At 35.0% G+C, this 23,102-nt stretch overlaps 2 protein-coding genes across 2 annotated transcripts; one reads left to right on the forward strand and one right to left on the reverse strand.

Moving 5' to 3' along the window:
- Nucleotides 1-4,441: 4,441 nt before the first annotated feature.
- LOC104244407 (uncharacterized) lies at nt 4,442-6,392 on the reverse strand. Its single transcript, XM_070162706.1, has 2 exons — nt 5,216-6,392; nt 4,442-4,974 (listed from the first exon to the last, which is right to left on the reverse strand). Exon 1 carries the CDS (start codon nt 6,172-6,174, stop codon nt 5,224-5,226), a length of 951 nt encoding a protein of 316 aa, XP_070018807.1. The 5' UTR covers nt 6,175-6,392; the 3' UTR covers nt 4,442-4,974; nt 5,216-5,223.
- An 11,809-nt stretch (nt 6,393-18,201) lies between these two features.
- Nucleotides 18,202-21,324, forward strand: LOC138881604 (uncharacterized). Its single transcript, XM_070161841.1, has 5 exons — nt 18,202-18,687; nt 19,051-19,537; nt 19,636-19,761; nt 19,906-20,074; nt 20,934-21,324. Exons 1-5 carry the CDS (start codon nt 18,202-18,204, stop codon nt 21,322-21,324), a joined length of 1,659 nt encoding a protein of 552 aa, XP_070017942.1.
- The last annotated feature ends 1,778 nt before the right edge of the window (nt 21,325-23,102 follow it).

The following is a 23,102-nucleotide window of genomic DNA, read 5'->3' on the forward strand; positions in this document are numbered from 1 at the left end:
TATGCTTCAACTAATTAATTTTTTAAGGGAAAATTTCACATTAGAACAATTGGGCTCTAAACTTTTCAATTTTATAGCCCATATTTTAATGAGAAATTTTCATAAAGCACTATTTTTTAGTAGTAATTAGTCATCTATAGATACCATTTGCTATATTACGGATTATAGATATCTTTTGTGTGGTTATAAGATGTATTTGATGTATTTAAGCTATTGTATTCCAGCTAATCAATTGTTGTATTCGAGTATATTCGACTGTATTCATGGAGTAAAACATGGGATTACAGTTGGACAGATTATTGTATTCAACTGTATTCGACTGTATTCACGACGTGAAATAGGGAATTACACTGTTTTTAAAACGGAAAGTGAATCAATTAACATAATAGACTCCTAATATAACTCAACAAACTCAATTATAACACACAAATTTTGTATTTTCAGTTATAAAAAAGATTCTCAACCGAAAAATACCTCAAAAACATAGCAATATTCAGAGAAATTATATAATACATCTGAATACATAAATTATATTAATTAAAAAAAACATATGAATACATTCATGGCATATAGCGAGACATTGAATACAATGAAATACATATAATACATCGGGATACATTACAATACAATGGAAAAAAGACAGTGAATACAATAAAATACATGGAATACAACGAGATACATTGAATTACAATGAAAAAAAAGACAATGAATACAATGAAATACATGAAAATACATTAAAATATATTAACAGAAAATCAAGTTGCTCAGCCCCAAACTCCGTCGTCTTTGTTCAAGAACAAACCCTAATTTCTGGCGAATCCGCCGTTCACCGGAAGCCGGTAGTGAAAACGCGCCGCCTTGGTCCGACGATGGTTCCAGAGCCGAGGTCACTTCCTGAGCAAAAGAAACCGCCGATACGCAAATCAAAACCCTTCTTTCATGGCTTTTGCATAGCGTTTTGTACGTATACTCATTTGCGTGGTCTTTTCGCATAAATTAAATGAATAGATAGTTACGGGGACCAGCAGTAGTGATAATTGAATCAGTCCTAGGGACAGTTCCAAACCTGGAACTGACATTCAAATTGGAAATCAAGGTGGGGTCTCAGATCCTTTAAGATATTCTAAGAATTGAACATACCATAGATCCACACTTCTTTATACCCAAGTGCTTGGGACATAGATCACCACCAATACAATTTCCTTGTACGAATGCTCACCAACCTAGATGACTCGCCATTTTAGACATTCAAACATGGAGAAAGAGGCGGAGAGAGAGAGAGGAGATAACCATGGAGAAATACTGGCGTTGAGAGAGAGAGAGAGGGTGGAAAAAAATCTGAAAGAATGAGAGAGAAAAATAATACAAAGAGTTTTTTATGGCTTAAGAGTAGGAGATAACCATAAATAGATATTTGACTATAAAAATCAAAAGGTATCTATAGAATATAATTTTTAAAAGGGTATTTATTTAAAATAAATAAGGTATCAACCTTTGCTATAGGAGGTAAAAATTTCTATTTTAATTTACAACCAACTAGCCCAAAAATAATAAGCTAAGATTCAACATCCAACTCCAATAGGTTCTCAAAATTACTATTTAATTTTAAAAAAAGATTTCTCAAGCTTTTAAATTAATTTTCGGATCAGTAACCGTGACTCAAATATTAATTCAACAAACCAAATTCATTAGGGTGGTGAAAATTAGATTTTTAACAAGCTTAAATATGTGGGTTTAGATTCCGAATTTAATTGTGTAAGAAACTTGGAGTGTGTGTTATTTAGACTTGTTAGAAATAGTATAAGGAGGTTGTATATAAATTTGAAGTCATTTAATGGAGATTTGGACTAGTTTTGAACAAGAATTGCAATTGAAAATCATGGAAGAAGTTCATCTATAGACGCTTGTATAAAGGTGTATAATAGTGTATAATGCGTGTTTCTATACTTATATACACTATTATACAAGATTATACATAATTACACAAAAAAATGACTTTGTTTTTTTCCTTGCGTCTTTTCTGAAATTTAACTCAAATCTACTCCAAATCACTTCAAATTCAAATTTTGAACTCCTTTTGATATTTTCAATCAATTGGAACAACACCCAATCCAAACAACTAACAAATTCAAAAAAACTCATTTTTCAAAAGCAAAGCTTTGAATGGTCTTCAATGGTGGACTTCTACTCTTCAATTTTCTTACATTGCAAGTAGGTGACACAAGAGGAGAAACAGAAAATACACGGCATATGTAGAAGATGTGAGAAGAAGAGAGTGTGAAAGCAATAGTTGTGAGAACAAAGAATTAACTCAATAGCTTTTAGAAGCAATGGTTGTAAGAACACAGATTTTGAATTTACAAGTGCTTTCAAAATATGTACAATATGAGCTAGGTGGGGTAAAACTTAAAAATATAAACTATTTTTTGTTGTGGTGTAAATTAATGTGTATTTTCTTGTAATTCTTTCATTTTTTAATATGTTGTTCGAGTCCATTTACTCGCATCTTGACTAATCAAACGAATATCTATTATTTTCCACGAGCACAAATAAACTATTTTTCGACTACTATACACTTCTAATCAAATTCTATCTTAATTTTATTTTTAATTATTAGTATTTAATATTTCGTTCTTGTTTGTGTCTCGAATCGTATCACTGATTAATTCTATCTGCTACTATTTAGACAGGTGGAAAGAATCACCAAACTTTTTTAACTTTACTGGGATTTGGACATTAGTGTCACATAATCAAAACTACATGTGTTGCTTCAACTAGGGGTGTCAATAAATATTCAAAAACCGATTAAATCGATCGAACTGTACCGTATCGAACCAATTTTTAGGTTTCTTTTTAAAAAATCGTAGGTTTTTATATAAATCTATAACTGCACCGATAATTAGGGTAGATTTTTAATTTTATAAAAATAAACTGAAAAAATACCGAACAGTACCGAATAAATTTACATGTAGAAAAAATATATTTATTTAGTAAGTTTAAAAATAATAATGCAATTTTCTTTGAGCCTTGGAATTATGAAAACTATTACAAGCAAACAAGTAATTAAACTCAAAATACTAATTCCTAAAACCTATTATTCTACTTCTACTTAAACTAAGTTATTTCAAGTATCTTTATTAGCAAGACACAAAGTATTCTAGCGATTATGAGTAGCAAACTACAATGTATTGAATATGTTTCCTTTCATATAATTTAGATTTATCTTGTTGAATATTTAATCTTCTATAGACTTTATTCTTGAGTCCCAGCTTGGTATATCTTTCAACTCATGTGATTAATATTTTCTTTGCCTTTGTTTGATTTCTTTTACGCTGTTGTAGAATAGTTGATGGATCTATACTCTAGCCATTTTTTTAATTCATCACCCTTTAAACAGTAAAAATGTCTAGAGAGTTTTGCTAAATCCTATAAAAGAACGTATGTTATTGCAATTCTACTTCTACTGTTGAATTTTACATGATATTAAAAAAATACCGAAAATTAACCTAGCCGTACCGATACTGAAGAGAAACCGACATGATTGGGACGGTTTCGAAAAGTTTAATTTTGGTTATACATAATAGAATAACCGAAAAATTGGTATAGTACAAATTTTATAAAATAACCGGCCGAACCGAATCATTGACACCCCTAGCTTCAACTAAATTATTTTTCCTCTACAGTCAACCCCATCTATAACATTCTCGTTTGTTTCAATATTTTTTTTTGTTATAGTGAAGTGTTGTTATATAGGACATATATTATAATATTATATAAAAATTAGTTTCGAAAAAAACTTAACTTTTATAGTGAATGACTGTTATATAGAGATATTATAAAAAGGTCTGATTGTATATAATAATCGAATCCCACTCCCTATACTTTTCCCTTAGAAATTCCCATTTGCAAACTGTATACCCTCAAGTCGAGAGGAAGACAATAGTAAACTTTAACTTGGGATAACCAAAATAAACTTCAATTTTGAACGTTTTTGGGAGGATATTTTAAACAAAAAATACTGATTAGAAACACGAAAATGTGTAGGATTTATCTGGTGTCCACAGTGTAACCTTATTTTCTAGATAGAAGGTAAACCTAACAACCTGTTTGGAGGGTTGTTATATATCGTTTTATAATGTATCGTATAGTATTGTATTGTATTGTATCGTTTTGACTTTTGATGTATACAATATTTGGATAGATTGATATTATTTTTCGTCATTTTATGATGTCATGCACCAACAATATGAAGAATAAACTGATAATATTATAAAGAAAAAGTAAGATACGAGGTAGAATTATTATATAAAAAGATAGGGTAAATGATAAAATAAAATTATTTAATAATATGAAAGGGCAAGATGAGAGGAAAAAAATAAGGGAACGACGCGACCACACCAAATCGATCGTTCCATAAAGTGACACTTTTCGTCATTATGGAATGACAACTTTAACAATATGATACTATAAAATTTAAGTAGCAATCAAAATAAACATTGTGTTTATAATAACAATACATTACAATACAACTTAACAGGTAACAACCATCCTAATTATGTAAGGGCATAAAAGAAGCAAATTAAAGGGCCTACCGCACAAAGTGGTCCTAACATCATCTCTGTTTAGATCCATCTGGCAATTTCATATGGTTGCCCTTATGGCTAGGGAAGAAAATCTTGTGTGTTCAACTAATACAAAAACATATATTAAAAGCAAGACACCACTTTTCCTTGCCTTTTATCTATGAAAAAAAAGCAAATCTCTTTAATTTCTTTGCAGACTAATTGGAGAAAGATAATTTTGTAATTTACCAAGAAAATACAATTGAAAATACTTTGGAGAAAGATCATTATCAAAAGATTCTAAAACCCTACTTGTCTTCCTAAAGTTGATAATATACTATAGGCATAAGATGTCTTTTTCTCTTTTTTCTTCCTTTTTATCTGCACATCCACTTTGATAAACTACAGAAAACTGTAAAACAATCAATTAGATTATCATAATTAATTCAGACTATACAACATATCTTAAACACTCATCAAATTATTGTCATTCTAACAAGGCCAAATCAAAAGAATAATAAGTCTCTCTCCCTTGTCTACTTTTTGCTTTTTTTTTTTTCTTTCGTGAGAGATAAAGTGTAAATGAGAAATCTAAACCAAAAAATGGGTTAAAAGGAAAAGAAAAAAAAAAGGAAAGAGAAGAAATTAAACACCTTTCAATTTATGTGCTCTTACATGCATAGATCATCAATGAAAATTCAACTTTATCTTGATTCTTGTGCTTCAATTTGTCCTTATCTTCTAGCCACAATCTACTCTCCAATCCACTTCTTGTCCTAAACATGAAAACAGCAGAACCTGAAGCTGGATTAAAGAACCAATCATGTACATCCCACATAAGATCTACAAGCAAACCATCCAAAAATATACTTTGATTTCCCCTAAAATTCCATTGCAGTCTCTTTACCCTAATCACCATTTTTTTATCAATAGAAACTGATAAAATTGGATGATTATCTTTCCCTTCATTTTCCCCTCCATTTTCACCACTACAACTTATCAAAATATCATGTGTTGAACCATTGTCACAAAATTGAGCCTTTGTTGAATAAAGGGTGTTCCCTGAAAAATATTCTTGTCTTGAAATTAGGGTAAATTTGGCCATAGGAAAACCATTCTTGAATTTCTTAAATGAAGCTTCTTCAGCCATATTTCCAAGAATTAGACCAATTTCTGAATCAACTATGACCAAAACATAGTAACCACTAATTGGTTCAGGACCAGACATGTACTTAGCTTCACATAAATCCCAGAAAATTTCAACCTTAGAACGACCAAATTCCATTGCTCTACTCCCCTTTTTCTTCCTAAAAAGACGCGAATTCGCGTTGAGTTTGAATGAATTTGAAGGATCATCACCAAAATGTATGCTTAAACCTTGTGTTATATTTGTTTTGGACCATGTAACAGTGATCAAAACATGTTTTTGATTGGACAAAATAACTTTGTACAAACAAGTAACACTGTTTTGTGTTGAAGGGATTAAAGATGGAGGAAAACAAGAAGTGTTTGAATAATTAGAGCAAGAAGTGTTTGAATAATTAGAACAAGAAGTAGTTTCAGATACTACTTGTACTGCATATTCACTAAAACAAGAAGCAAAATCCCTCATTCTTGAACAAAAATGGAACTGAGATTTAGAAAAAAATAATGAAGAGAGGTTAAATGGAACTGGAATAATGTTAAATGGGAAATTTCATAGGAAGATGGAAGTATAAATTCTCTTTTCTTTACTGACAAGTCCACGTAAAGGGTATTAAATATGATTTTTTTTTTTTTTGGTATTCTCTCTCTTACCTTAAATTTTGCAACTTATGAGAAGGAAGAAAGGGAAAGAATGGAAGACTGCTAAGACAGTTCATGTGAGTATCTTTTAAAAGGGGAAAAAAATATATAATTAGTGATTTTTTCTTTAAATAACTATATTTAAAACATTGCTAATTAAGTTGACCAAAGTGGAATAATAAAGACGGCAATGTGGTATAAATTGCATGAGTACTATTTTATTCAGTTTCTTGTAACATTGGAATTGATGATTGACTAAGACAATTAAGATGTGATTCATAGATAATTAATTTTCAGTTTCTTGAATTTAACTGTGTTTGCTTGTTTGCAAGTGCTTTCTTTTTATTTTTCCTTGAGTCGGGTCTATCGGAAACAACTTTTCTACTTTTAAGCTATGGATAGGATCTGCGTATATTCTATCCTCCCCAAACCCCACTTATAAAATTATGCTGGATTTGTTATTGTTTTTATTGTTGTAGAATTTAACTATGTGGAAATATATATCACCCAGTTTGTTATGGAATGAATAGAATCCAGAGGCGGAAGGTTCGGCCAATTCCAGTAACTTTGCTAATTAGACCTTGTATTTGCATTATAAAATCTATTAAATTTGTATAATATTTAATTACAAACCCAATATCTAAAACGTGCTATGAATTCAACGTCATATTGAAACCCCATAAACTTCAAATCTTTGCTCCATCTCTGACAGAATCTCTCCATCCTTAATTAGAGATAATTAAAAAAAAATCTTAGTAGAGAGTATTTTTCCCTTTTAATGAGCCTTGTGAATTTTAGATTAATCAAATTTCAATATGGATATTGAAAACCGAATGAGAAATTTAAAAATCATGTTTCTTGGATTAAACCGGCCTTTAGATTTTAGTTGCTTGTAGATTCTGGTTATCAAAAAGCAAGCAAAATGTGCGTAGTGGGGAGACTAGGAATAAAAATTCATAAGAAAATCTCTAACATTGAAACTATTAAATTGACAATTTTCTCCATTAGGGTTAGTGCGAAAGATTGAATGGTAAGATGCAATTCAAATAAAGGAATTCAAAGATCTACTAATCTAGATATTTGAAATTTTCAAAAGGGTGGAAGATTTTTACATGCTATAATATTTTTGCACTGCAATATACATTAACCTAAATAGCCGGTAATTAAGTTCCATTTTTATTAGCCAACCAATTACCAGTTTTAATGCTTATAATTTTTTTTTTTTACATATAATTACCTTTTAAATAACGTAATTGTATAATTTTTCTTAGTGGAAAAAAGGTTAAAGTGGACGAAAAGAATGAGGATAGTGAAGCTGGTCCTACAAATTAAAACCAGACTGTCGACCCACCAACTTCTAACCCTAAAAACAGATATGATTAAAAGAAAAATGAATCTGTTTGAATATTTACTGCATTTACTAGTATCTAATTTTGCAACTTTTTATTTTCATTGTTACTATGTTAATACTGAGAATTTAATTGCATTGAGTTATTTTTTATGCTGGTATGCATAAATTTATAGCACATTTGTAGGTAGAAGAAAGAATAATAAATTCTTTGTAACCCCCATGATTCTATTAAATGTTAGATTAGTAGAGTCCATTCATATCATTCTCCAGTCTCCAACCTCCCCATAATATAAAGGGTTAATAATCTCTCTCTATATATATAAAGTTGGGGATAGAAAAAGTGATGTGGCACTTTCTAATGCTTGCATTACAATTTATCTACTCTCTCATTTTTTTGGCCTTTTTTTCTTAGTTTCCCTTAAAAATATTACAGAAAATAAAGATACCCTATTCATCTCTTCCTTAAATGTGTTACATTAATTTCTTTCCTTATTTAATATCCAATTTGCTTTCACTATCCTTCTTTTTTTATGTTTCTTTTGTGCAAAAATTCCTCATTATTACTTTTGTTCCGTTTCAGAGTAATTACTCCTTTATTTGCAAAAATTCCTCATTATTACTATTGTTCCGTTTCACATGTTAAAGAGTAACTACTCCTTTATTTTCCTTATTTGTGCTACCATGATCCTTTCCCATTAATTCTCATAGCTTTATCAACTGTATTTAAATTTAATTACAGCAGCCTATAAAATTAGTGGCTCTCACACATCCCTCCCACTTCTTTACTGGCTTTATTTTTTAAGTTTATACCTATGGGATAGTGAAGTTAAGATAGATCATATGATCAATTTCATGCCTTTGATTTTTCATTTTGTTTTCTTTCTATGCATACACAAATACAAATCTTTTTCTTTCTTTCTACGAGAAAGAAAAAAAAACAGAACATGATAGTGGAAGAAAATTGCAAGAAAGAGAGGTCACCGTGCTACATGGAGCTCTTGGACTTTATGTGCTTGAAGGTGGTAGAAATACAAAGAAAGAAATTGAAGAGAAAATAGAGAACCATACCAATTAGTGAGGCATCTCGAAAGCAGTGGCGGAGCCAAAATCTATACAAAGGGGTCTGCAATAGGGAATGGAACTTGCAACCTTTAGTCACTTTTGACACCCCTTGATCATTGCCCTGGGAAATTGTCTTGTGTCAAGGGTTGTCAACCCCTTGTATATATTCAATTTTTTTTTAAAAGTACCTATCTACGTAGTGTTATTTTCTGGCGAAGGTGTGTCAGTTGACACCCCTCGAACAAGGGTAGCTCCGCCCCTGCACGAAAGGTGAAATAATTATTTTTTATCGATAAATTTCTTTTTTAATCCCTAGCAACTGGATATTTTACTTAATGAATATGCAGTTTGTTAGTAAATTGATGTCCTTTTAATTAATATGTGTTTAAGTTTTGTTTTATTTGCTTTAATTCCAGTAGCGATTTTATTTGGAAAAAATGTATAATTAGTAAAAATAAGTCTTTTGAGATGATGAAATACTATTAAAATGTTTAACGTAAATTTTGGACTCAAAGGAATTTTGCAATTTTACGGAGTGGTTTTAATTTTGTTGGAGAAGTGGTGTATAAGGAGAAAAACAAATGAATAAAGAAAAAAAAAAGGAAGGGAAAAGAAATAATCCAAAAAATGAGAGTAGAAGATCCGAAAATAATGTAAAGGCCTCCTTAATGTTGATCTGCTTCATGCAAACTTGCAGTTTGATTATCATGTTGATTGGGTAGTATCTTTTAACAATTTTATATTGACAATATTGGTAAGATGACTTATGAAACGAGATTAATATCCAAATGAATTATATTCTATCTTATCAGTTTAAAAAAGTTAGATAAATCAATTTTAATTTATTTCTGACACATTCCTTTCTCTTGATATATATGTGAGAGAGAATTATTATATTTTATGCTTGTGAGGGTAGGAATCGTGATCTAAACAAGTCTTGATATTAAAACCTTAAAAGTAAGACATATAATTGGAATAAAAAATCAAACATCATATGTAAGAACTACAAATTTGAAAATTAGCTCCTCACACCTATTTGTTTTAATTTTTTTTATCATTTGAATATTTAAAAAAATTATTTCATGAATACAACGAGATATTTTATAATCGCGCGAAGCGCGAGAAGTTCACTAGTAATAATAATAATAATAGGAAAAAAAAGTTATAATGGAGGATTTAGGAGAGGGATACGATATGGTAAAAAGCTGCATAGTTTAAGGAAAGAAGCTAAATTGGTAATGATAAAAGTGCACAAAGGTGAAAAGAAAGAAACGACATGTAAAGGAAAAGAAAAGGTCTTGTTTCAAAAATTGAAATAAATGCATGTTCTCATGATTAATCTTTTAAACTTATTATTAGACTCTAATCATTACTACATTTTCATAAAAAGAAAAAGATTACTAGTTTTTCACGTTTGTTTGTCCGCACTTGTAAAATAAAATAACTTACGAGACTTGTGTAATTGTGCGCCCTAAATATGTCTAAAATCCTAATCCTCGAGGTTGGCTCGATAGTTCTGTTCTAATTATATGTAAAATTTCTTAATTACATTATTGATCCTCAAAATTCATTAACAAACCACTAACTCCTCAAAAATCATATTACTCTATCTCAAATATGATGTTTGAGAACAATGAAATTCAGATATTGAGCATAAAGAAAAGCTAAAGCAAAAGCATATAGTATAAGTAACATTTTGTTTTGGCTACACATAAAAATTGGTCTTTTTTAATAAGCTAGGGAGGAGACATGGACCCCAAGATTGTCAGTTGAGGGTATGTTATCCCACCACGAACAGCAAGAATAATGCACTCCAAAAAATTACTGTAGTACTAAAGAATAATGTACTCAAAATTTGGTTTGAAATGGGAATGAGAAGAGAATCAAATCAATTAAATGAATTCTTTTTTGTTGTTGATTCACTAGACATAGGGTCCAAGAATTTATTTCTGTCCATTGCATCAACTGGCGTTTGGATCTGCCCATTAACACCATGATGATTTCAGTTAGAGCTGTTGGGGGTCCTATATTATTCATCATCAATGCTTTTTTTTTTTTTAAAAAACAAAAAAGAAAGAAAGAAAAAAGAACTAGTTAATGTTATATTTTTTTCTCACCCGCTATTTGGCATGTTTTGGTTAATCAAGATCGCATCGACTAAGGTCCATTAAAGGTCGATTAAGATTTTTATACCTAAAGCTCGAACACGAAACTTTTAATTAACGGTAGAAGAATTTTATCCATCCCACAATAATCTTCAATGGTACTAGGTAGGCTTTGGACATAAAAGTTATGATATTTGAAAATAAAAATTATGATTTTTGAAAATAAAAAATAATATTTAAAGTTAAGTTAAAAAATAGTATTTGAAATATAAAATTACATTGGACATGCATTTCACTTAAAAAAAATGTTTTAGTTTGTGAGTGAGGAGAAAAACTTAAAAAAGTGGTAAAAATCACTTTTTGAATTTTGAAAAACTTATAATTTTTCATAGACAAACACATTTTGAAAAAGAAAAAATCAAATTTTTTTTTATGGACAAACTGGTCCTAAGTAAAAATATATAATTAAATTTTAAGTCATCCTTTGATCCCTTCTAGATGAATGAATGTGTTAGATTGTAATAAAATATTTATTTTGAAAAATGGAAAGATTAAGATGAAACATTTTGAAATAAGGTAGTCTATGGTGGGATGGAGACTACATTTAGAAGAGCATAATAAAGATTTCAAAAGCAAGAATTTCAAGAAAACGGTCATGGTAGTTAGTTAGGAGAAAGCAAAAGAACTATTATACATTCAACTAATTTAATTTGTCTTTGATCTCCACTAATAAGTTAGTTAAAGTTGCAAAATCGAAGTGCCCAAGTTTTAACGCTGCCAAAAGAAATTACAAGTGTCACCATCAGCAACTCCATGTCTTAGAAACCTACCGATAAAAGTTATGGAAAATTGATAAATATTCATTTATCTTTAATAAAAAGTTTTGAATATGAAATTGCGTTTATTAGAAAGTTTTTTATCCCATAATATAAAATTGTTCAATTTAATCGACTTCCAATATAAATATTGGATATCGTATAAAAAAACTACTCATTCCGGTCCACTTTAATTGATTTTTTGGTTGTTCTCATACATATTAAGGAATTCATCTTTTAGCATTAATTAACAATAAAATTGACCATATTTAACGATAATTCCTTCATTGGGAATATAATAAATATTCATAGACAGATAACTTTGAAAAAAAGAAATTAATTCCTTCTTGATATCCGAAAAAATCAAATATTTTAGATCATAAGAAAAAGATTAAAAAACCAATTAATGAGTTAAATGAAATTCAGCTTATTTCAAGTTGATGTCATGAATATTGTCAAAAGGAGGATTCTAACTTCCAAAATACTTCAAAAACAAGTTGTATTTCCCTTATCTTTTATAAAGGTCACACAAGACATGAAAGTTATGGGAATCACACTTAAGGAAGTTTCTTCACTTTTAGCCTTGTAGAATATCAAGAAATTCTTTTCAAACCCCAAGAAAAACCAAATCATCTTTAATTCATAAGAAGCCATCATCTTGAAAAGTGAATTCCACAAACCCCAAAAATATTTTTACATTATATCAAGATTATTTTCTTAAAAAAATAAAGAGCATATGTACAGACCAACAAACAGAATTTGGGGTAGCTTATAAAAGTACATTATGCACTGTAATGTGGATGTATATAAAAAAGAAATCTAGGGATTCAAGATTTTAGATAATGACCAACTTGGCTAGGAGAGGCCTACTGGAACAGCTCATGATTTAGGTAGCTAGGACTTAGGAGAGTAATTATTTAGATAAGTTAGACCTTTATCATAATTTTGTTTAGTTTATACGCTAAAAGTTAATTAAACAAACTCTTAAGAGCAAAGCAATGTTTCATGCATATATTTACACGTAAAACGATACAGTTAAATTTGTAACATGATTTATAAACAAGTGAATCAATTTGACAAAAAAATGTGAAATAAACAAGAATAAAAATAAGATTATAAAAATAACTTAAAGAGATATATACAAGCCTGCTAGTATGATGAGCTTCTCCGAAAACAGTAGTATAAACAACATTAAGAACAAAAGAAAGCAAGTGTAATTTTCTAGTTTGAGAGCAGAATAAAGCTTTTGTATACAGAATGTTTTCGTGTCTTACGATGGATATTAATTCTCCTATTTATAGCTATATTCAGGAAGACAAGATTTCTAATCAAGCTTCTCTTGAATGAGAATAAAATCGTACGTCATTGATGGCTGCATAATGGTTGGTTATAAATGCAAATTTTCTCTGTAACGGACGCTCATTAAATGCTATCCGATATCAATTCTTCAAATCTTTATTATCTGCTACTTTGTCTTCGGAATTCACCCAATACCTGTCACATCAGGTATCAACTATTTGTTAACTCACATCTCACATGTCTTCTACTCCATGTGTTATCTCCTCATTCGTTCAATTATGGTTACCCAATTTTACCGCATACATCATATGTTTCAAGTTAAACAACAAAAAACACAAAACCTGCGAGCTGCAAACTGAATATCAAACATGAAACAACTAAAAACAATAATTTTGAACTATTTTGGTTCACATAAATTTTATTTTTTATTAAAAAGCATTGGCGGTTAAGATGTTATATGTTCTTCGTCGGCATTGATTAGTTTCCTACACATATTCATTTTATATAATATTATGTGAGATAATTTGTCAAAAGATTCTTTGTTGGGTTCAGAAACGGGTTTATTAGAACTAATTAATTATATACCATTGTACAAACACACACTTTCGTGGCATATATATAAAAGAAATTCTCTGCAGAATGAATAAGAAATGACAAATGCCTGTGAATCAGGATTTTGTTTCGTCTAGTGACTATTTTACCTAAAAAGATATTAGTTAAACATTTCACCACTCTATGCCACTACTTAAACAAAAATATACAAATAAACCTTAAGGACATCTCAACTAGCAACATGTGTGATATTAGGCTATATAGACGATATTTACATCCTAAATGTACCATGCTTTATTGTTGTTTTGAATGCTAAATGATAACAAAATACTCCAATTGGTGTTCTTTTGCTTCGCAGGGACTAATCCAAATTAGGAAGAACTATGGAGTGTTTTGGAATCAATAATGTGAAGAAAACGTCCAATCAAGAAGCACCCGAGCGGAACGAAGCAAAAAGTGGACTGGGTTGGAATCCACCGCGAACGCGGTGGACCGCGGTTGGAACGCGATTGGACCGCGGCAGGCCAAAGACGCCAGGCAGAATGTTTGTCTCTCACCACGGTCATGCCACGTTCTGCCGCGGCCGCTGTGAACTGTGCAGTTGCCCAGAACTTTTGGGACCAAAGTGTAACTCGGGGAAAACTTAATCCAAACCCTTATAAACTCAAGAAGCTCGCCCAAGAAAGAAAAAAAAGCTTGTTTTTACACTATTTTGGAGGCAAGAACAAGTGTGAGAAGAGCAACCAAATATTAGAGTTTTTCTATCTTCTCTTTATTATTGCAATTACACATTATGAACAATTTAGTAGTTTTATCTTGTTTTGTATGAGTAGATAATTCCTTAGTCTAGGGTTTTGATGGAACCTTTTGAAGGATGAACTTCTTGGTATGTTAATATAGTTTGCCAGCTTAATCTCTATTTGTTCAACTACGTTCTTGTTGTAGTTAATTGATATGATCCTCAATTAGCTGTGCCTATTTAGTGTGCATAACTCGGGAGAGAATGCATTTTAGGTAATTGTTGAACAACACCACTCCCAAAGTATATAAGAGATCAATAACCGAGGGTTTAAAGGTGGGATTAGAGATAACGAAACCTTGGGTGCGATCTAAGTGAGATGTAATTAAAGCCAGCTAGCGTAACTCGGGAGAGTGCGTCTAGTAAATTGTCATAATTACTCGGGAGAGATTTACGGTAATAAGAGAGCTCATGATTAATAGAGACGATTAGGTAAATCTATGTGAAACATAATCGGAAGGGATTCCATCAATAAGGAAAATCATAACCTTAGATTCTTCTCTTAATTGTTTACAACTTAATCATAGTTAGTCTTTATTTGCTTATTTATAGTCAGTCTTAGTTAGTAGAAACATCCTCAATTGTTATTCACAACATTTGAGAAGTTGATTACGTAGAATTTCGTAAGTCTAACGAGAGTAATTGATAGGTTAATTCCTTGTGGGTTCGACTCTGGGCGAAAAACTCAGATTATATTTGCAACGTCCGCATGTCCTTTTTATAAGGCATAGTTGGGCGTGATCAAATTTTGGCGCCGTTGCCGGAGAATTAACGGTGTTATTAATTACAATTGAAAGAAATACAAAAATTCTTAGTGTAGTCAGTTTTCTCTATACCTAGTTTATACATTAAAATTTTAACGTTTGTTGACTTGGTTGTACAGGTGCATGCCTAGAAACTCATCGAGAACTGGTGAAGTATTTGAAGCATTATCAGATCCCGAGAAAGTTTTCAAGGCTTTGAATCGGGCCAACCAGAAAAACAAACAACAGAATAATTTGAACCAGACATGGGGGATCACATAGTAGACCCAGCTACGCCGGTAGCGCAAGTAGCGCCAGTGGAACCTCTTGTGCCAGAGGCTGCGCTATATGGATGGGCATAACCCACAACGGAGAACTTGGCCACATCGATTTTAGTCCCGCAGATACAGGCTGAATCATTTCAAATAACGAACAACATGCTGCACTTGTTGCAAAACAAGGGACTATTTTCGGGGTCACAAGTCGAAGATCCTCATCAACACTTGAAGAATTTCCTGTCAATCTGCAAAACTCAAAGGTAGCCCAACATAACTCAGGAAGCAATCAAGCTGTTATCGTTTCCATTCTTAGTGACAGGAGCTGCCCAGACCTGGCTAAACTCACTCCCCATTAATTCCATAACAACTTGGGAGGAGTTAGTCAAGCAATTCGTAAACAAATTCCACCCACCCAACAAGACTGCTCAACAAATTGATGAAATTTTGAGTTTCAAACAGAGACTAATGGAGACACTGCATAAAACATGGGATTGATTCAAAGGAATGCTGGTTATATGTCCGCACCACGGTATTCCAGATCTGATGTTGGGGCAGCGGTTTTACATGGGATTGTTAGATAGCGTGAAGGGTAATGTTGATGCTTCAGCTGGTGGAGCATTCTTGAGCAAAACATGGAGAGAAGGCCAGAGTTTGCTAGACAAGATGACACAGAATTCGGGGTGGATGACTAGAAATGCACTTATCACTCCAGTAGTTCACTCAGTGCCCTTGGATCCATCCAACACTCTTGCTGAAAACATGGCCATGTTAGTGACACAGATGAGTATACTCACTAAAAAGGTGGAGGAGTCAGGGCAGAAGCAGCAGGTACATATTGTAGATACCACTAATGGGGGCTTATGCACATCTTGCATTAGTCAGCCAATTGGTAACCAGTGGAATGCAGAAAGTGATCATCATCACTACCCTAAGGACATGAATTATGTGTCTAATTATGGAGGCCAGAGACAGGGTGGTCAAAATTGGGGCCAACAAAATCAGTCGTACAGGCCGGTTCAGCCACAATTCAACAATGGAAACATGGGAGGTATGAGAACTCCCAATAATATGGCACCTTATCAAATTCCACAGGGATACAATAATCAAAATCAGTAGCAGCATGGTGGACGACAGGAAGATGGGTTTGCTAGACTCAAGGCAATGATGCAGCAGGTTATTGGGTCAAATGCAAAAATCAGTGAAAGAGTAGATGCATATGATTCAGCTATCAAGAACATTGAAGTGCAGATGGGTCAGATTTCGATGTCTTTAAATAATCGTCCTCATGGGACATTACCTGTAGACACTCAAATAAATCCAAAAGATCAAGGCCCGAAGCAGCTGATGGCAGTAAGTCTACGTAATGGCAAAGATTAAGACTTTGAGCAAGAGAGGGCTCGAGAAAGCAAACAGGCTGCGACACTTGTACCGATGCCCATTGAACTGGATGAGTCAACGAAACTGATCGAGGTGATAGTACAGCCTGCCCAGGAAGAACATAACACACAGATTAAGGCTGAGAGAGAAGCTAAGCAGCTGACAAAGAAAATGCCCAAATCATTGGGAAGAAGAGACCCCCGCACCATTCCCACATAGGCTGGCCAAGTACAAAAAAGAGGAACAATACAAGAAATTCTTAGAGATGCTGAAACAAATCCAGGTAAATATTCCATTGATAGATGCTTTGAAGGAGATGCCTGGTTATGCAAAAACGATGAAGGACTTGATGTCCCGAAAGTTTAATTTTCAAGACTTTTCCACGATGACTCTCACTCAGACTTGCAGTGCGGTGGTAACTAGACCGATTGCTGAGAAGCTGTCTGACCTAGGGAGTTTCACAATTCCTTGCACTAGTGGCAACTTTGCTTTCGCCAAAGCACTTTATGATTTGGGGGCTAGCATAAAGCTTATACCCCTGGCGATCTACAAGAGGTTGGGGAATGGAAGAGCTATACCCACTTCGATGTTGTTGCAACTGGCTGACAGGACCGTGAAAAGACCCTCTGGTATCCTGGATGATGTGTTGATTCAGGTAGGAAAATTTGTGTTCCATGCAGATTTTGTGATTCTAGACTGCAAAGTGGATGAAAAGATTCCCATAATTTTGGGAAGGCCTTTCTTGGCCACTGAGAGAGCTATTATTGACTGTAAGACTTGGGAGCTCAAGATGAGGTTGAATGATGAAGAGATAACATTCAATGTGCAGAAAGCTATGAGGCGACCAAGTGAATTCGACAACTGTTCTCTTATTGATGCCATCAATGAAATCGTAGAAGTTGATGATGAGATGCTGACTATTAAGGACCCTCTTGCTGCATGTCTGGTAAATTTAGATGAGATGAATGGGGAAGAACTGACAGAATGGGTGTTGGCTTTAGAGGTAGAGGGTTCTGGGATAGAACTCTTGAATTTGAGCCCCTGCACTTAGAGAACAGAGAAACTCCTCCATCCAAGCCTTCCATAGAAGAACCACCAAAGCTGGAATTGAATCCACTGCCTGCCCATCTCAGGTATGAGTTCCTCGGACCTAACTCCACATTACCTATTATTATCTCATCTAGTTTGTTAGATGTGCAGGCACAACAGCTTTTGCAGGTACTCAAGGACTGTAAGACTGCCATTGGATGGACCATGGCAAACATTAAGGGGAACAACCCAGCCTATTGTATGCATAAAATTCTGCTGGAAGAGGGACACAAACCTTCCAGAGAACACCAAAGAAGGCTGAACCCCAACATGAAGGAAGTGGTGAAGAAAGAAGTGATAAAGTGGTTGGATGCGGGAATCATTTTCCCAATCTCTGACAGCATCTAGGTTAGCCCGGTGCAATGTGTGCCTAAGAAGGGTGGCATGACGGTGGTCAAAAATGATAACAATGAGTTGATATCTACAAGAACCGTCACAGGCTGGAGAATTTGCATGGACTATAGAAAGTTAAATCTGGCCACCCGGAAAGACCACTTCCCACTTTTCTTCATTGATCAGATGCTAGACAGATTGGCAGGGAGGTCTCACTTCTGTTTCCTGGATGGGTACTCAGGGTACAATCAAATCTCCATTGCACTAGAGGATAGAGAGAAGACCTCTTTCACCTGCCCATATGGCATTTATGTTTTTTGGAGGATGCCCTTTGGCCTATGCAATGCACCCGCCACATTCCAAAGGTGCATGATGGCCATATTCACTGACATAGTAGAAGACATAATGGAGGTATTCATGGATGATTTCTCAGTGGTGGGAAACTCATTCGATGAGTGCCTTATAAACCTGACTCGTGTGCTGAAACGGTGTATTGAGACTAACCTGGTTCTTAATTGGGAGAATTTCCATTTCATGGTACAAGAGGGCATAGTCTTGGGACACTGGGTGTTAAGTAAAGGAATCGAGGTGGATCGTGCTAAAATGGACGTGATAGCAAAGCTACAACCCCCAACTTCGGTCAAGGCAATCAGGAGCTTCCTTGGGCATGCCGGTTTCTACCGGAGATTCATAAGAGACTTCTCAAAAATTGCCAACCCTCTCTGTAAGTTGTTAGAAAAAGATCACCCTTTCTTGTTTTATGATGATTGCAGGGTAGCATTCGAGGAGTTGAAAAAAAGGCTAGTCACAACACCCATCATTGTTTCCCCCGACTGGGAGCAACCATTCGAACTCATGTGTGACGCTAGTGACTATGCAGTGGGGGCAGTGCTGGGATAGAGGAAAGACAAGCTAATGCATCCAATCTACTATGCCAGTGGAACGCTGAGTGGAGCCCAGCTAAATTACACTGTGACTGAAAAAGAGATGTTGGTTGTGGTGTTTACTTTCGACAAATTCAGATCATACCTGATTGGCTCTAAGGTAATTGTATACACTGATCATGCAACTCTTAGGTACTTGATTGAGAAGAAGGAGTCTAAACCGCGCCTGATTCGTTGGGTGCTGTTACTGCAAGAGTTTGACCTCGAAATTCATGACTGTAAGGGCACAGAAAACCAAGTCACTAACCATCTATCACGACTTGAGGGAGATGATAACTCAGTTGAGGTTGAGGATATTCTGGAATCCTTTCCAGACGAGCAACTGCTCGCTACAAGTCTTGAGGAAGTGCCATGGTATGTAGACTTTGCAAATTACTTGGCCAGCGGTATAGTTCCCTATGACCTATCCTCTATACAAAAGAAGAAGTTTTATCGTGACTACCGTATGTATTATTGGAATGACCCTTACCTGTTTCGAATATGTGTTGACAATATGATCCTGAGGTGCATCCCCGAGATAGAACAATCTTCTGTTTTGCAGGCATGTCACGCATCGGCGTATGGAGGGAATTTTGGAGGAGTCAGGACAGCCGCGAAAGTGCTAGTGGTTTCTTTTGGCCAACAGTGTTTAAAAATGCACATCAATGGGTGAAGGGCTACAATGAATGTCAGTGAACCGGGAACGTTTCCCGTCGCCATGAGATGCCCATGAACCCGATTCAAGAGGTGGAAGTGTTTGATGTCTGGGGGATTGACTTCATGGGACCCTTCGTCAGCTCTTTTGGCAATAAGTATATACTTGTTGCTGTAGATTACGTGACCAAATGGGTAGAAGCTGCAACATTGCCCACTAATGATGCAAGAGTGGTGATGGGCTTTTTGAAGAAGAACATATTCACCCATTTTGGGACCCCGAGAGCTATTATCAGTGACGGAGGCACCCACTTCTGTAATCGAGCCTTCGAGAAGTTGCTAGCGAAGTATGTTGTGCGCCACAAGGTGGCAATACCTTATCACCCCTCAGACTAGTGGACAGGTGGAAGTGTCTAATAGAGAGATAAAGAGTGTATTGACCAAGACTATAAACGCCACAAAAACTAATTGGGCGAAAAAGCTAGATGATGCACTCTGGGCTTATAGAACTGCGTTCAAAACACCAATTGGTATATCACCATACAAGTTGGTGTTTGGGAAGGCCTGCCACTTACCAGTGGAACTTGAACATAAAGCTTGGTTGGCACTGAAACAAAAGCAAATGAATTTTTAGAAGTCTTTCTTTCAAAAATAAAACAAAAATCAAATCAAAAAATATTTCCTTTCTTCTTTTAAAGCATTTCTTTCAAAAAATTCCAACAAAAAAGTTAGTTTATTTACTTCATTTTTTATCTTCCCGAACTATGCAAGATCTGATTCATGCGGCGTCATGATACGTAGGCAATCCTCATCGGATTCGATCATAGCCATAAAATTAACTGAGTGAAAAATAAATTGAAAAAAAAGAGAAAGAAAAATTGAGTGAAAAAGAGAGTGACAAAAACAAAAAAACAAAAAAAGAAGAAAAGAGAGTGCTAAAAAAAATAAAAGAGCGACAAAAACGAAATGAAAAAAAAATCAAGAGTGATTAAGAGAGGCAGAAATAAAAGATAAGGGGTACATACTGAAAGGGTTAACTAAGGACGGGATGAAACATGCAACCGTGCAAACACATGATAGAAACGTTTAACTGTTTAGGTGTATTGCATCCAAACGTGCGGTTTCCTATCTGTTAAGCGTCTCAAAACTAACAAGGTTGTTGGGTGTGCAAACTAGCCAGATTTTGGTGGTTTGTTTTGTTGGTAGTCTAACCTTTCCCCCTTCACAAGATTTAAAGGCACAGATGACCTCCGCAAGCAATCTACCAATCATCGGTCCTGAGGATAGCCCGGCATCGGCTATTCTGCAACTAGAATCAACAGCTACTGAAGAGAATAAGATGTTGCATCTCCGCATATTAGAAATGTGGGACACCTGGTCTAATGGTAAGGAACCACCAAGTGCAATCCTTGGGTTCCCCGAGTTGATCCCCAGGTCGGGTGAGGTTACCAACGCCCCTGCGACCAATCCGCTCATCCCATGCGGGCACCCTCCAGTGCCGTTCAATGATCCTGGCATGCCTTCTGTGATTCGCCCCCAGACGCCAGTTTCCTGGGCACCTCCAATATTGTTCTCTGCAGCACCAGTCTGCACTTGAACACAACCAACTTTACCAAGACCGTATGTGGAGCCTCCAATGTTTACCTTTCAGGGTCCACAACTTCAATGAGAAATAACATATGTGACCCCGTACTCTTTCACTCAACCTCCGCAATATGATCTCTCGGGGGAGCAAGAAAAGGTTGTTAAAAATCCTGAGCAAGATCAAATGGCTCGGAATATGAAGAGCCTAGAACAAAGCCTGAAAAACATGCAGTGTCTCAGTGGCCAAAAGAGTGTCTCATACTCTGACCTCTGTATGTTTCCCCACGTCCACTTTCCAGTTGGCTTCAAGATGCCAAATTGGAAAAGTACAACGGGCACGGAGACCCCATCGCTCATCTGAAATGATACTATAACCAATTGAGGGGCACTGGTGGAAAAGAGGAGATGCTAATGGCCTATTTTGGGGAAAGCCTCATCGGAATCGCTTCTGAGTGGTATACGGATCAAGAAATTACCCATTGGCACATGTGAGACGATATGGCCCGAGATTTTATTCGCCAGTTCCAATATAATATGGACATCGCTCCCGATAGAAACTCTTTGTCTAATTTGAAAAAGAAAATCACGGAAAGCTTCCGCGAATATGTTGTCAAATGGCGTGAGGAAGCTGCTAGGGTAAAACCTCCAATGGACGAAACTGAAATGGTCACGGTTTTTCTGCAGGCCCAAAAGGATGAATACTTCCAGAACATGATGTCTGCTGTGGGTAAGTCATTCGCTGAGTCTATCAAAATTTGGGAGATGGTAGAAAATGGGCTAAAAACGGGTCGAATCTTGAGTCATGTTGCTTTTAAAGCCACATCACCAGATATTAAAAATGGTTCAGAGGATTTGATAAATGGAAAGGGGAGAGAAGAAGGAGCCATGATGGCTTCCAGCTCAAGGGGGCACGCAGGTCATTCAGCCTATCATATATGTCTCCTGAGGTCCCTCAACATTATTATCCCCTTCAAGATGTTGTTTATGCCGTGGCACCACCTCCTTATGAGGTGATAAACACGCATCCTTACACGCGGCCACAACATTATACACAAAACCGAGATCCACCTCCCATAAATGCATATCCTTACCAAGCTTCATATAATCCTCAACCAAATGATCCCCAGCACAATCCTCGCCCAAGAGAGCCTTTCAGAAAGAATCAGTTCACCCCTATTGGTGATTCGTATTCAAGCTTGTTCCAAAAGCTAATCAGGCTAGATCAATTGCAGCCAGTGGCCCCGAACCGGCCGAACCCCGAGTCCCCCTCACATCGAGCTGATGCTATATGTGAATACCACTCTGGATCAGTGAGACACAGTACGGAGGACTGTCAGACCCTAAAAAGGGCGGTTGAAGATTTGATTGAAGCTGAAAGCATTGTTCAGTTGTCTGCCCACAACAACGGGCCAATAGTCGGAATGATTTGTGAAGCTGAGGAATTTGATCCGGCATTGAAGTCTATTGTAGCCATTGTTGAAACAGAAGAAAAGCCAAATGACGATTGCCAAGCCTGAAAGTTCCCCATCAGACAGGAGTCTCGGTAGCCAGTCTTGCTATCCTTTCTGCATCCGGATTATCTCAGGGTGTGATCCAGATGTTTTACTTTATTGTCTTACTTTCCGTTGTAAACCCTTCTATCTTCAAAAATAAAAAAATAAAAAAATCAAATGCAATTAATATTCCATTGTCCAGGAATGATTCTTTTCTTAATCTTGTCATTTTTCTTATTCTCTTTTTAGTTATGGTAAATGTAGATTTCAATAACATGACATGCTTGCGGACTTCATG

The sequence above is a fragment of the Nicotiana sylvestris genome, chromosome 11 (assembly GCF_000393655.2).
Source record: "Nicotiana sylvestris chromosome 11, ASM39365v2, whole genome shotgun sequence".
NCBI classification, from domain to species: Eukaryota; Viridiplantae; Streptophyta; class Magnoliopsida; order Solanales; family Solanaceae; genus Nicotiana; species Nicotiana sylvestris.